The 14294-nt window shown below is 40.4% G+C and overlaps 1 protein-coding gene across 1 annotated transcript in view; it reads left to right on the top strand.

Annotated features, from left to right (window-relative positions):
* Nucleotides 1-7457, top strand: part of slc6a11b (solute carrier family 6 member 11b) — a 78943-nt gene extending 71486 nt beyond the window's left edge. Inside the window, exon 15 of the mRNA XM_057845016.1 lies at nucleotides 6694-7457. Within this exon, the coding sequence (XP_057700999.1) occupies nucleotides 6694-6837 (144 nt within the window). The 3' untranslated portion in view covers nucleotides 6838-7457. The remainder of the gene's footprint in view (nucleotides 1-6693) is intronic.
* Nucleotides 7458-14294: the final 6837 nt, after the last annotated feature.

Raw genomic sequence — 14294 nt, 5'->3', positions numbered from 1 at the left:
AGCATCGTACTTCGACATATTTACGTCAAATAATGCTAACTGCACATTTTTTTTGCGCTTTTAACCATGAATCAAGACTGTTTTGCGTCCATATCTATAAAGAATTCAGGGATTTAAGCATTTATTCACAAGAATTTTAAACGAAAAAAGCTCTTTGTCTGTGATTCCACTCAGTCAGCTTTGACAGCCACGCCAACAATGCAGACCCCCATTAATCGGCCCCGCGCCCCGTGTCCTGTCAATATATTTATGAAGTCTATGGACTGTCATAAGACCGTCATAATTATGGCATGACACTGTCATGAGCATTAATAAATGCTTATGACATGTCATTTAGTGTCATCCAGCAAATTATCTCCCATTAATGGAATTAGTGACAAAATTTGACACGTAATGATATCTCTCATAAGCATTAATGTCCATGACAGTGTCATGTCATAATTTTGACGGTCTTATGACAGTCTTGTGACGCCGCTGCCAAATAAAGGGACGATAAGCCGCATGACTCAAAATGAGGGAAAAAAGTAGCGGCTTATAGGCCGAAAATTACGGTACTTTTATTTTAACACTAATGTAAAACTTCTATTAACATGCTTCAGATTATTTGAATGTACAAATCTAAGAGAATAGAATAAAATGAATAGCATTTTGAATTGAATGATTAAAAGCATAAAAAGGCATTTACTAGCCAGATACAAATACAGTGGGGCAAATAAGTATTTAGTCAACCACCAATGGTGCAAGTTCTCCTACTTGAAAAGATTAGAGAGGCCTGCAGGCATGAAAATCTCTCACCTTTCGGCGAAATTCGCCGTTTTGAAGTCAAAAAGGGCGACCTACGTGAATTGCGTAGATCCGAGGAGAAATTATTTTTGGGAGGAGGGGGGTCGGGAGGTTTTATTTAATTATTATTATTATTATCATCATGTGATTAACTTAGTACGTAAACTGATCGGTTCTTTAAAAAAGTGACAAGGACAGTCAGCAAATCCTTCTAGATGCTTCGCTGACGAGAACCAATCATGGCCCAAGCTGCGTGCCATTATTCCAAACGCGCGCACTCCTTACGTGAAACAGGGAGTGCTCGGCGAGCCTTTGGTTGCATTGCAAAGCTGCGAAAACAAAAAGCAGGCCTTATCCACACCGGGGCAGACCAGAGCGCAGCATACACACTTGCCTGTATTTGCCAGCAGATTGAATTTGGTGAGTAATGGTTTCAATCGTTTTCACATTTTGCGATATGCCATTAATGCCATTCGTTGCGGCTTGCGTTGAACACTGCCAGAGCTAGCCCAATCTCCCATGAAAAAAAATAGCTCCCGTTAAATTGGCGTCAAGCTTGTGTATTTAGCGGTAATATAAACGAAGAAACACACTGTTGAGTCAAATTAAGCGGCATGCCCTCGGATTGAGGGGTCGCCTCGCATCGCATCGCTCCCGTCGTCCGCCTTAGACGTGTTATTTTCGGCTGGGACTTGAGCTGACGGCCGAGTGGTGGGAATGACTCTTGCTTCTTAAAGCTTTTCAGAAATACAGGGATCCCTCGTTTTTCGCGGTTAATGGGGACCAGAACCCGCTGCAACAAGTGAAAACCGCAAAGTAGGGCCCCCCCCCCCCCCCCCCCATTTTTTTGTGTGTGTTCAATGTATTTATTCAGATTTTACATTGGAAAAAAGATACATATATGTAAGACATGTTTTTTCACTTTTTTCACCAAAGTATCATTTATAAATGGTTTTCAAGCACTTCAAAATGTAATGTATGTCACTGCCCCACCGAATTATTTTTAAACAAGAATAAAGTAGTAAGAAAATGCTTGGCTTTATTAAATGCTTCATACTGAGTCTACTCAAACCCTCTCAGGCTTTGTTAAACGGTGATTGACACATGTGCAAAGTTTTTCTTTTTATATATATTTTTTTGTTTGAAGCAACTTATTTGATTGGATAATAAAAACACAAATGTCCTAGCCAAAATGTGGCCCAAACGCAAAACAACATTACTTCAATGGAAAAATTTGTTTCAATCAAGAAAAATAGTTTTCAAATGCTTTTTTTGTCTCAAATTTATTTTTGCAATCAAAAACAATATTTTTATTGAAGTGACTTTTTTGGGATTAAAAGTATAACTGTATTATGATTGAAGCAACTTTGTTTTTGATAGAAGTAACTTTGTTTTTTGATTGAATAATAAAAACACAAATCTACCTCCATCGTTATTGAGAGAGAAAGAAATTAAGAAAGCTTTAAAACTAAAAGCCACCGGGGAGTTTTTTTTTTTTTTTTTAAATATTTATATTTCATTACATAGACATGCCTCGTAGGGAAAGGAGATTGAGGGATAAAAAAAGGAGTTGGATGAGGCTGCTAAAGGCAGTGGATACCTCATCAGCTGGGTGAATAGCAGACCTGGTAAGAACAGGTTTGCAAGGATAGTCGGGTATTAAATACAATTATAAACACAATTACAATGTTATTTTTATATAAGATTTTATGTCATTGCTTTATTAATCATTAGGTGCTAGAGTTGTTAGGTATGGATAATAATGAAATAATAGTTTTGAGAAAACTGTGCTGTTGGTGGCTCAGTGACCATCTGATGTGGTTTGTTCTCAGATGAACAAGTTGAGGAAGGAAGTTTTGATGCAGAGGTTGAAGGAAGAAAAGAGGCAGACTGACTGAGTCACAGCCAAAAAGTGTGGATGACAGTTTTGATTTCTATTCACTGTTGCCCCCTCCCAATTAAAGTATGTCACAGTCGCAGCCAGTTATTATCTAAAGCTGGTTAAAATTGAAGTTATGTTGTTTTAAGGTGTATTAAATACTTGTTCATGTGCCCCTTTTGATCTACGAGCACCCGCCCCTCCACCGGTCTCTGCACGGCCCTGCGAAACACAGTGTGGGTCGACAGAGCTCAATATTTTGTTGGGGTATACAGTGTACTGGAACATATTTCCTCCACACCCTTCTCACCTTTTTAACCCCTGACCCATTTTCATGCCTTGGCCTGTAATTGTCAAAATGGGTAAACCTCAACCATGAAAGAAAGAATGTGGAAAAAACTGAAAATCACATTGTTTGATTTTTAAAGAATTAATTTCCAAATTAGAGTGGAAAATAAGTATTTGGTCACCTACAAACAAGCAAAATTTCTGGCTGTCAAAGAGGTCTAACTTCTTCTAACGAGGTCTAACGAGGCTCCACTCGTTACCTGTATTAATGGCACCTGTTTTAACTCATTATCGGTATAAAATACACCTGTCCACAATTTCAGTCAGTCACACTCCAAACTCCACTATGGCCAAGACCAAAGAGCTGTCGAAGGACACCAGAGACAAAATTGTAGACCTGCACCAGGCTGGGAAAACTGAATCTGCAATAGGTAAAACGCCTGGTGTAAAGAAATCAACTGTGGGAGAAATTATAAAAAATGGAAGACATACAAGACCACTTATAATCTCCCTCGATCTGGGGCTCCATGCAAGATATTAACCCGTGGCGTCAAAATGATAACAAGAACGGTGAGCAAAAATCTCAGAACCACACGGGGGGACCTAGTGAATGACCTACAGAGAGCTGGGACCACAGTAACAAAGGCTACAATCAGTAACACAACGTGCCGCCAGGGACTCAAATCCTGCATTGGCAGACGTGTCCCCCTGCTGAAGCCAGTACACGCCCAGGCCCGTCTACGGTTCGCGAGAGAGCATTTGGATGATCCAGAAGAAGACTGGGAGAATGTGTTATGGTCAGATGAAACCAAAATAGAACTTTTTGGTAGAAACGCAGGTTCTCGTGTTTGGAGGAGAAAGAATACTGAATTGCATCCGAAGAACACCATACCCGCTGTGAAGCATGGGGGTGGAAACATCATGCTTTGGGGCTGTTTTTTCTGCAAAGGCACCAGGACGGCTGATCTGTGTAAAGGAAATAATGAATGGGGCCATGTATCGAGAGATTTTGAGTGAAAATCTCCTTCCATCAGCAAGGGCATTGAAGATGAGACGTGGCTGGGTCCTTCAGCATGACAATGATCCCAAACACACAGCCAGGGCAACAAAGGAGTGGCTTCGTAAGAAGCATTTCAAGGTCCTGGAGTGGCCTAAAGCATGTCTCCAGATCTCAACCCCATAGAAAATAAGTGGAGGGAGTTGAAAGCCCGTGTTGCCCAACGACAGCCCCAAAACATCACTGCTTTAGAGGAGATCTGCATTTAGGAATGGGCCAAAATACCAGCAACAGTGTGTGAAAAGCTTGTTAAGAGTTACAGAAAACGTTTGGCCACAGTTATTGCCAACAAAGGGTACACGGGAAGTATTGAGATGAACCTCTGGTATTGACCAATACTTACAATGGCTTGCAAAAGTATTCGGCCCCCTTGCACCTTGCAACCTTTCGCCACATTTCAGGCTTCAAACATAAAGATATACAATTTTAATTTTTTGTCAAGAATCAACAACAAGTGGGACACAATCATGAAGTGGAACAAAATTTATTGGATAATTTAAACTTTTTTAACAAATAAAAAACTGAAAAGTGGGGCGTGCAATATTATTCGGCCCCCTTGCGTTAATACTTTGTAGCGCCACCTTTTGCTCCAATTACAGCTGCAAGTCGCTTGGGGTATGTTTCTATCAGTTTTGCACATCGAGAGACTGACATTCTTGCCCATTCTTGCTTGCAAAACAGCTCGAGCTTAGTGAGGTTGGATGGAGAGTGTTTATGAACAGCAGTCTTCAGCTTTTTCCACAGATTCTCGATTGGATTCAGGTCTGGACTTTGACTTGGCCATTCTAACACCTGGATACGTTTATTTTTGAACCATTCCATTGTAGATTTGGCTTTATGTTTTGGATCATTGTCCTGTTGGAAGATAAATCTCCGTCCCAGTCTCAGGTCTTGTGCAGATACCAACAGGTTTTCTTCCAGAATGTTCCTGTATTTGGCTGCATCCATCTTCCCTTCAATTGTAACCATCTTCCCTGTCCCTGCTGAAGAAAAGCAGGCCCAAACCATGATGCTGCCACCCCATGTTTGACAGTGGGGATGGTGTGTTCAGGGTGATGAGCTGTGTTGCTTTTACGCCAAACATATCGTTTTGCATTGTGGCCAAAAAGTTCAATTTTGGTTTCATCTGACCAGAGCACCTTCTTCCACATGTTTGGTGTGTCTCCCAGGTGGCTTGTGGCAAACTTTAAACGAGACTTTTTATGGATATCTTTGCGAAATGGCTTTCTTCTTGCCACTCTTCCATAAAGGCCAGATTTGTGCAGTGTACGACTGATTGTTGTCCTATGGACAGACTCTCCCACCTCAGCTGTAGATCTCTGCAGTTCATCCAGAGTGATCATGGGCCTCTTGGCTGCATCTCTGATCAGTTTTCTCCTTGTTTGAGAAGAAAGTTTGGAAGGACGGCCGGGTCTTGGTAGATTTGCAGTGGTCTGATGCTCCTTCCATTTCAATATGATGGCTTGCACAGTGCTCCTTGAGATGTTTAAAGCTTGGGAAATCTTTTTGTATCCAAATCCGGCTTTAAACTTCTCCACAACAGTATCTCGGACCTGCCTGGTGTGTTCCTTGGTTTTCATAATGCTCTCTGCACTTTAAACAGAACCCTGAGACTATCACAGAGCAGGTGCATTTATACGGAGACTTGATTACACACAGGTGGATTCTATTTATCATCATCGGTCATTTAGGACAACATTGGATCATTCAGAGATCCTCACTGAACTTCTGGAGTGAGTTTGCTGCACTGAAAGTAAAGGGGCCGAATAATATTGCACGCCCCACTTTTCAGTTTTTTATTTGTTAAAAAAGTTTAAATTATCCAATAAATGTTGTTCCACTTCACGATTGTGTCCCACTTGTGTTTGATTCTTGACAAAAAAATTAAATTTCATATCTTTATGTTTGAAGCCTGAAATGTGGCGAAAGGTTGCAAGATTCAAGGGGGCCGAATACTTTTGCAAGGCACTGTATTTTCCACCATGATTTGCAAATAAATTCTTTAAAAATCAAACAATGTCATTTTCAGTTTTTTTTTTTTTTTTTTTTTTTTTTTTAACACATTCTTTCTCTCATGGTTGAGGTTTACCCATGTTGACAATTACAGGCCTCCCTAATATTTTCAAGTGGGAGAACTTGAACAATTAGTGGTTGACTAAATACTTATTTGCCCTACTGTACATGGAACAATCGTGTTTTAAGATTAATTGGGTATTACAGTATTTTAATCTGTGTTAACATTTCTATGTTCAGAATTAATTAAAATAATTTAACTAAGTGGACAGAAACTTTATAGCTGATATTACTGAGCAGTCAAAATTTCTTTACTGATTTCAGTATCAACTGTGACAGTTCTTTTAATACCAGTACAGCGAGCAGAGGATGAGAGTCTGAAGATCTGAGAATTTGCAAAAATCTAGTCAGGTTTCTTAACCCACAGATAACAGGTCATTGAGATCATTATTCTAAACTATCAGTCTTGTTTTATAACATAATCATCATTGGATGGGAGTCTGGCAATCTGACACTTATTGCTATAAGTCTTTGACTGTGACTGGCAGAATGTGATTGGTGGCGAAGGCTAATGCTAAGATTGTACACAACCCCTGGATGACATTTGACAAATTTGTAGACCAGAACCAGGCATTCACCTTCTTCTCCTCTTCTGATGTCTTCTTTTCTGCAGAGAATGAAGAAGTTGACAACGCCCAGCCCGGACCTGAAAATGCGAGGCAAGCTCGCCGCTCTCAGTCCGTATGCCGCCAACGACGCCATGCTAAAGGCTGATGGGAAAATATCCACTGTCTCAGAGAAGGAAACACATTTCTAACTGACTTGACGCAAATAAGTCCAACCCTTAAAAAATGACAGCCATTACTGAAATGTGAAAAAATTCAAAGGCTTATTTTGATTTTGTATAAAAAGAAGAAAAAAAACAGGAAAATGGATCACCAGATATTTAGTCTGCTTTTGTTTTGCACAAACTTTGATAACACATTCTTTTGGTTGCTTTAACCTCGTCACTAAAGCCGATGCTTTCTTTGCTAACCATTTAATAGTTAAAAGGTGGTTTTGATGACATGTTTATATTGCCAATAGTTTCCAACATCTCTGTCTGTGCCTTGAGGACAATACTATTGTGTTGTAAAAGGCTTACAATGTACACTCTATTTTTATTAAAGAGACTGTGCCTCATATTCAGTACGAGGTGCCCACGTGTCTGCAATGTAGCAGTTTAGGAGGATATTGCCTATGTCTTAGTATTTAGAGACTATAGGAGGGCATTGAAAGCACTAAAATAAGGCGTAAAATGCAATATTCTGTTCCAATGACGTCTAATATCTAGGCAAAACATTTTAAAAAAGATACAGTAACCAAAATATATTCATTGTTGATTTCACTTTGTACAATATGTGCTTGTGTTTAAAATAAAATACACACGTGAAATGATCCTGATGGGCAAATTAAGTTGTGGATCATTCATGAAACAAGATGTAAAGTGTAACTTAATATCACTTTTCTAGGTTCCGACCACAGGTCTTGATGCACAATTTTTCCTCATATCTGTTTTTTTTTTTTCGGGATGCCCGTTCAGATTGCATTTTCCCATTGAGCCCGCGCCGTTTATGTATTACGCATACACACTAACTTGCAGTCTGACTGACACGTGCTGAGCAAATTTACCTGCATGCGAAGAAGCATCAAAACAAGTGACTACACATGCTGGCTCTACGTCATTCTAAGGCAGTGGTTCTTAACCTTGTCAAAGGTACCGAGCCCCATGGGTTTCACAGGTGCAAGTGATTTTTTGACAAATTCAAAGCCTAGCAAGTGAAGGAATCTGACCTTTTAACCAGATTGCCGGAATCATGGCAGCCGAACCGCCGGACCTGTGCTGGCGCAGCTCCAACGACCTGGGGTGGCATAAACTCAACAACCCGGCCAAAAGGCCAAACTCCGCTCGTTCACCTTAGTCTTAATCCATTGTACTGACTCCATTCTGAAAGCTGGAAAAAGGCTTCGAAACACAAGTTGACAATTTATTCAGGTTGACAGTGATCAAACGGCATGCCAAAACAGCAACAGACCCAGGCGAGGAGGCAGACTGGTTCCAGGGTCACCATATAACAAGTCAACAAAAGATTCCCGGGACAAAATGACAACGACTAGTTAAACATTCTCTCTTTTTGAAGGTTCTCGCGGGGCGGGCCGTGGGCAGGAAGAGGGGTGTGTTTGGGTCGTCTTCTGTTGCAGATTTGGGCGGTCAAGTTCTTGTGTCACCATTGCTGGGTCATGGTTAATGAGGCAACTGAGGTGGGAGGTTTGGTGCACCTCACAGTCTGAGAGGTGCTGAGCTATCAAATTTGGAGTTCTTTTTGTTAACGGATGTTTTGGTTATACATGAAGTCCCGCCATTTGTTCTGGACTGTCCTGAAGAGCTGATTGGGGGATTTTGTGTTGCAGACGTGGGCTTGTAAATGTCTTGCCAATCAACTGGTAGTCAGTGTCACTCTTGCTCAGTCAGCTGCTTGACGCACATGTTGGGCTTCCGTGGTCAGAAGGCGTCATGTATCTCTTATGCCCTGTGTCAAATATATTCTGCTTGTTTTCCTTAAACTATTATATACATTCTATTTATTTTATATTGGGTACTTTAGAGTAATGCAAACAGTCAAACAGTAAGTACAAGAAATGATACTATTCCTTCACAAGCTTACATCAAAGTGAATTCCTGTTCAAATTTCTTCCAGTTATTAAATTTACTACAATTCATTTTTGCCTTTTGCTGTTGATTTTGACGTTGGTAAATTAAATGAATTTCATTTCATTTCACACTGTTCCTTTTTTGTTTTCATTTCTATATTCCCATTTTATTGTCCCATCCTTGCATCACATACTATTTTCATGACGTAAAATGACGCAAATGTTTTGTTTTTTTAAAAATCTGAATTAGTATCTATCTATTACCTACAGTGGTTGGACAAAATAATGGAAACACCTAACATTTTGGCATCATAATCATTGAAGATAATTGTTAAAATCTCGTATGGCCGCCACAATCCCCAGACCTCATCATTATTGAGGTCTGGTCAGGAATGGTCAGTTTTAGAGATCCAATTAAAACGTTGATTTCCACCGCCATCGTCTCTAAAAGAGTTAGAGGGTATTCTAACTGGGCGATGGCTTAAAATTCCTTTGGGGAAACAATTCACAAGTTGTTTGAATCAATACCTCAGAGAATTGAGGCTGTAATTGCCGCAATAGGCGGACCTACACCATATTAAATTAGTTTTTATTGTTTTTTCCATTATTTTTGTCCAACCCCTGTATTATTATCTAGAAATGGAATAAAGGGTCTAAATTGAGGTCAAAATAATCCAAAATTGTGTTTAAAACACCACTTTGCCTATATTTAGTCAGCGTACAAATTAGGGCTCTGCGTTTTTCAACCTTCACCGAACTACTGAGGCTTACTCACCGAACCCCAGTTAAGAACCACTGTTCTAGGGTGATCATATTTTGATTTCCAAAAAGAGGACACAAATAACAGACATAAATAATACCCGTTTAGTCCTATATTCAAAGTTTATATGGATTGATAGAACGCATGCACGAAGCATTTGCCTCAACTCTCGGCTATGTAAGCAATATTGAAATACAGTACAGTTCATTTGGCGCACAGAAAGAAAACCGAGAATTCTCAGGCTTACCCCCCACCCCCCATTTTATATATTTTTAAGACTGTTGTCAAGCTCGTCACTTCCCAAAACTCCGCGTTTAAGCTGGGTGGTAACGCTCATATACAGCCGCATCGCTGTTGTCCTCTGTGCATGAATTCCGATTTGGGGGACTTGACAGTTCGGACCGCAGCCACATTCTGTAGAAATGTGGCCCAGATCGGATTTTAACCACATAAGAAAGTGACCTAGATTGGATTTGAAATGGTCCACTTTTATGCAACATGTTCAACTTGAGTCTGAAAAACACGAAAAAATCAGATTTGTGCATTAATTAAGACCTGCGGTATGAACCTAGCCTAAGATGCTACATTTGATTCAAGAGGATCACTTCATATAATTCCTTCTTCTGGTGGATAACCCCTATAAAATCAGATAATAAATATCTGTTGAAAATATATATTTTTCGAGAAATACTTCAATTTAAATATTATAATGTACATAAAGTGAAGTTTTGACCTGATGCTAGACTAGCAGACTTTTAAGGTTGACTGACAGCACAAAATGTGTCATTGTTGCGTAGCAACAATAGCAAAAGAAGAAACAAAATCACATTATTGGATTTAACAGAAAAAAGTGATGAAGCAATTGATCGTGGCAATGGGCTATGTATGTAGGGTCCCCAGGGGCTTATGTGATTTTCCCTCATCTCTGTTTGAGGGAGCTTTGCAGTGACACTGATGGATAAATCAAAATAGGTTTAAAGCCTCGGAAAATCTTCATATACTGTTGTTGTGAGCGAACGCCCGTCAGGCCGAGTCTTAAAAAGAAGGGGAAAAAAAGAACAAAACATCTCTCTCTCGCGCTCTGTCTCTGCCCTCCTCTAGGTCTGCATGCCTGTCATGTCACTGTAATTATGCCAAGCCTTTCACACAGACTGACTGACAGGCAGTTAGGCTTTCGCCTCTACACTCTCATTCTTTGCCAATGCCTTGAAAAGAGAACATAGTACATACAGTACACACACCACATCAATATCACCATGATCGTCTGTGCACTTACCCCATTCTCATGTTTAGCCTCTTTCACACAGAGACCCCTAAATTAATAGTAGTGCTGGATGAAGTGTTCACTTTTTTTAAAATTTAAGTAAAAGTACAAATGCAGATACAATTTACTCAAGTAAAAGTACAAAAGTACTCGCTTTAAAATTTACCAGTAAAAAGTATTTTCTCCTGTTGCAAAAATATAATACACGTAAGCATATATACTGTATATATATATATATATATATATATATATATATATATATATATATATATATATATATATATATATATATATATATATACAGTGCCTTGCAAAAGTATTCGGCCCCCTTGAACCTTGCAACCTTTCGCCACATTTCAGGCTTCAAACATACAGATATAAAATTTTAATTTTTTGTCAAGAATCAACAACAAGTGGGACACAATCGTGAAGTGGAACAAAATTTATTGGATAATTTAAACTTTTTTAACAAATAAAAAACTGAAAAGTGGGCGTGCAATATTATTCGGCCCCCTTGCGTTAATACTTTGTAGCACCACCTTTTGCTCCAATTACAGCTGCAAGTCGCTTGGGGTATGTTTCTATCAGTTTTGCACATCGAGAGACTGACATTCTTGCCCATTCTTCCTTGCAAAACAGCTCGAGCTCAGTGAGGTTGGATGGAGAGTGTTTGTGAACAGCAGTCTTCAGCTCTTTCCACAGATTCTCGATTGGATTCAGGTCTGGACTTTGACTTGGCCATTCTAACACCTGGATACGTTTATTTTTGAACCATTCCATTGTAGATTTGGCTTTATGTTTTGGATCATTGTCCTATTGGAAGATAAATCTCCGTCCCAGTCTCAGGTCTTGTGCAGATACCAACAGGTTTTCTTCCAGAATGTTCCTGTATTTGGCTGCATCCATCTTCCTGTCAATTTTAACCATCTTTCCTGTCCCTGCTGAAGAAAAGCAGGCCCAAACCATGATGCTGCCACCACCATGTTTGACAGTGGGGATGGTGTGTTCGGGGTGATGAGCTGTGTTGCTTTTACGCCAAACATATCGATTTGCATTGTGGCCAAAAAGTTCCATTTTGGTTTCATCTGACCAGAGCACCTTCTTCCACATGTTTGGTGTGTCTCCCAGGTGGCTTGTGGCAAACTTTAAACAAGACTTTTTATGGATATCTTTGAGAAATGGCTTTCTTCTTGCCACTCTTCCATAAAGGCCAGATTTGTGCAGTGTACGACTGATTGTTGTCCTATGGACAGACTCTCCCACCTTAGCTGTAGATCTCTGCAGTTCATCCAGAGTGATCATGGGCCTCTTGGCTGCATCTCTGATCAGTTTTCTCCTTGTTTGAGAAGAAAGTTTGGAAGGACGGCCGGGTCTTGGTAGATTTGCAGTGGTCTGATGCTCCTTCCATTTCAATATGATGGCTTGCACAGTGCTCCTTGAGATGTTTAAAGCTTGGGAAATCTTTTTGTATCCAAATCCGGCTTTAAACTTCTCCACAACAGTATCTCGGACCTGCCTGGTGTGTTCCTTGGTTTTCATAATGCTCTCTGCACTTTAAACAGAACCCTGAGACTATCACAGAGCAGGTGCATTTATACGGAGACTTGATTACACACAGGTGGATTCTATTTATCATCATCGGTCATTTAGGACAACATTGGATCATTCAGAGATCCTCACTGAACTTCTGGAGTGAGTTTGCTGCACTGAAAGTAAAGGGGCCGAATAATATTGCACGCCCCACTTTTCAGTTTTTTATTTGTTAAAAAAGTTTAAATTATCCAATAAATGTTGTTCCACTTCACGATTGTGTCCCACTTGTTGTTGATTCTTGACAAAAAAATTAAATTTCATATCTTTATGTTTGAAGCCTGAAATGTGGCGGAGGTTGCAAGATTTGGGTTTGATAACAGAATTGTTAGTTAAACTGCTAAATGATTACATGTTACTGAAGTACTTCCTTTCTTTTTTTGTATTCACATGGCCTAGGCGTTAGGTTGGCCGCCTTGTAAACAGAAGCGCTATTTGTGCGCAGGTTCGCGGCCCACCCTGGAAAGCGGATGGGTTGGTTTGTGGGGTGGTGTGGCTCACTGGTAGAGTAATTGTCCCCCAACCTGGAGGTTGTGGGTTCGATTCTTCGCCCTGATGAACTCGTCTAAGTGTCCTTGAGCAAGACACTGAACCCCACGTTGCTCCTGGTGCTGCGTCACCAGTAGGTGGATGGTGAGATAGTGTAAAGCGCTTTGAGCGCCTTGAAAGGTGGAAAAGCGCTATATAAGTGTAACACCATAACAAGATTCAAGGGGGCCGAATACTTTTGCAAGGCACTGTATATATATATATATATATATATATATACTCCTTCTCAAAAAATTTGCCTTTTGTGATAAAGTTTATTATTTTCTGTAGTGTACTGATAAACATTAGACTTTCATATATTTTAGATTCATTACACACAACTGAAGTAGTTCAAGCCTTTTATTGTTTTAATATTGATGATTTTGGCAAAAAATCAAGAAAAAACAAAAATCCCTATATCAAAAAATTTGCATATTTCATCCGACCAATACAAAAAAGTGTTTTTTAATACAAAAAAAGTCAACCTGCAATTAATTATATCGGTTGGGAATCCTTTTGCAGAAATGACTGCTTCAATGCGGCGTGGCATGGAGGCAATCAGCCTGTGGCACTGCTAAGGTGTGATGGAGGCCCAGGATGCTTCGATAGCGGCCTTAAGCTCATCCATAGTGTTGGGCCTGGTGTCTTTCAACTTCCTATTCACAATATCCCAGATTCTCTATGGGGTTCAGGTCAGGAGAGTTGGCAGGCCAATTGAGCACAGTAATGCCATGGTCAGTAAACCATTTACCAGTGGTTTTGGCACTGTGAGCAGGTGTCAGGTCGTGCTGAAAAATGAAATCTTCATCTCCATGAAGCTTTTCAGCAGATGGAAGCATAAAGTCCTCCAAAATCTCCTGATAGCTAGCTGCATTGACCTCGCCCTTGAGAGAACACAGTAGACCAACACCAGTAGCTAACATGGCACCCCAGACCATCACTGACTGTGGGTACTTGACACTGGACTTCAGGCATTGTGGCATTTCATTCTCCCCAGTCTTCCTCCAAACTCTGGCACCTTGGTTTCCGGATGACATTCAAAATTTGCTTTCACCTGAAAAAAGTACTTTGGACCACTGTGCAACAGTCCAGTGCTGCTTCTCTGTAGCCCAGGTCAGGCGCTTGTGCCGCTGTTTCAGGTTCAAAAGTGGCTTGACCTGGGGAATTCCGCACCTGTAGCCCATTTCCAGCACACGCCTGTGCACGGTGGCTCTGGATGTTTCTAGTCCAGACTCAGTCCACTGTTTCTGCAGGTCCCCATGGGTCTGGAATCGGCCCTTCTCCACAATATTTCTCAGGGTGCGGTCATCTCTTCTGGTTGTGTAGCGTTTCCTGCCACCCTTTTCTGTCCCACAGACTTCCCACTGAGGTGCCTTGATACAGCACTTTGGGAACAGCCTATTCGCTCAGAAATTTCTTTCTGTGTCTTAGCCTCTTGCTT

The sequence above is a fragment of the Corythoichthys intestinalis genome, chromosome 9 (assembly GCF_030265065.1).
Source record: "Corythoichthys intestinalis isolate RoL2023-P3 chromosome 9, ASM3026506v1, whole genome shotgun sequence".
NCBI lineage: Eukaryota > Metazoa > Chordata > Actinopteri > Syngnathiformes > Syngnathidae > Corythoichthys > Corythoichthys intestinalis.
Note: the sequence above shows the minus strand (reverse complement) of the source record. Positions and strands in the feature narration are given on the sequence as shown.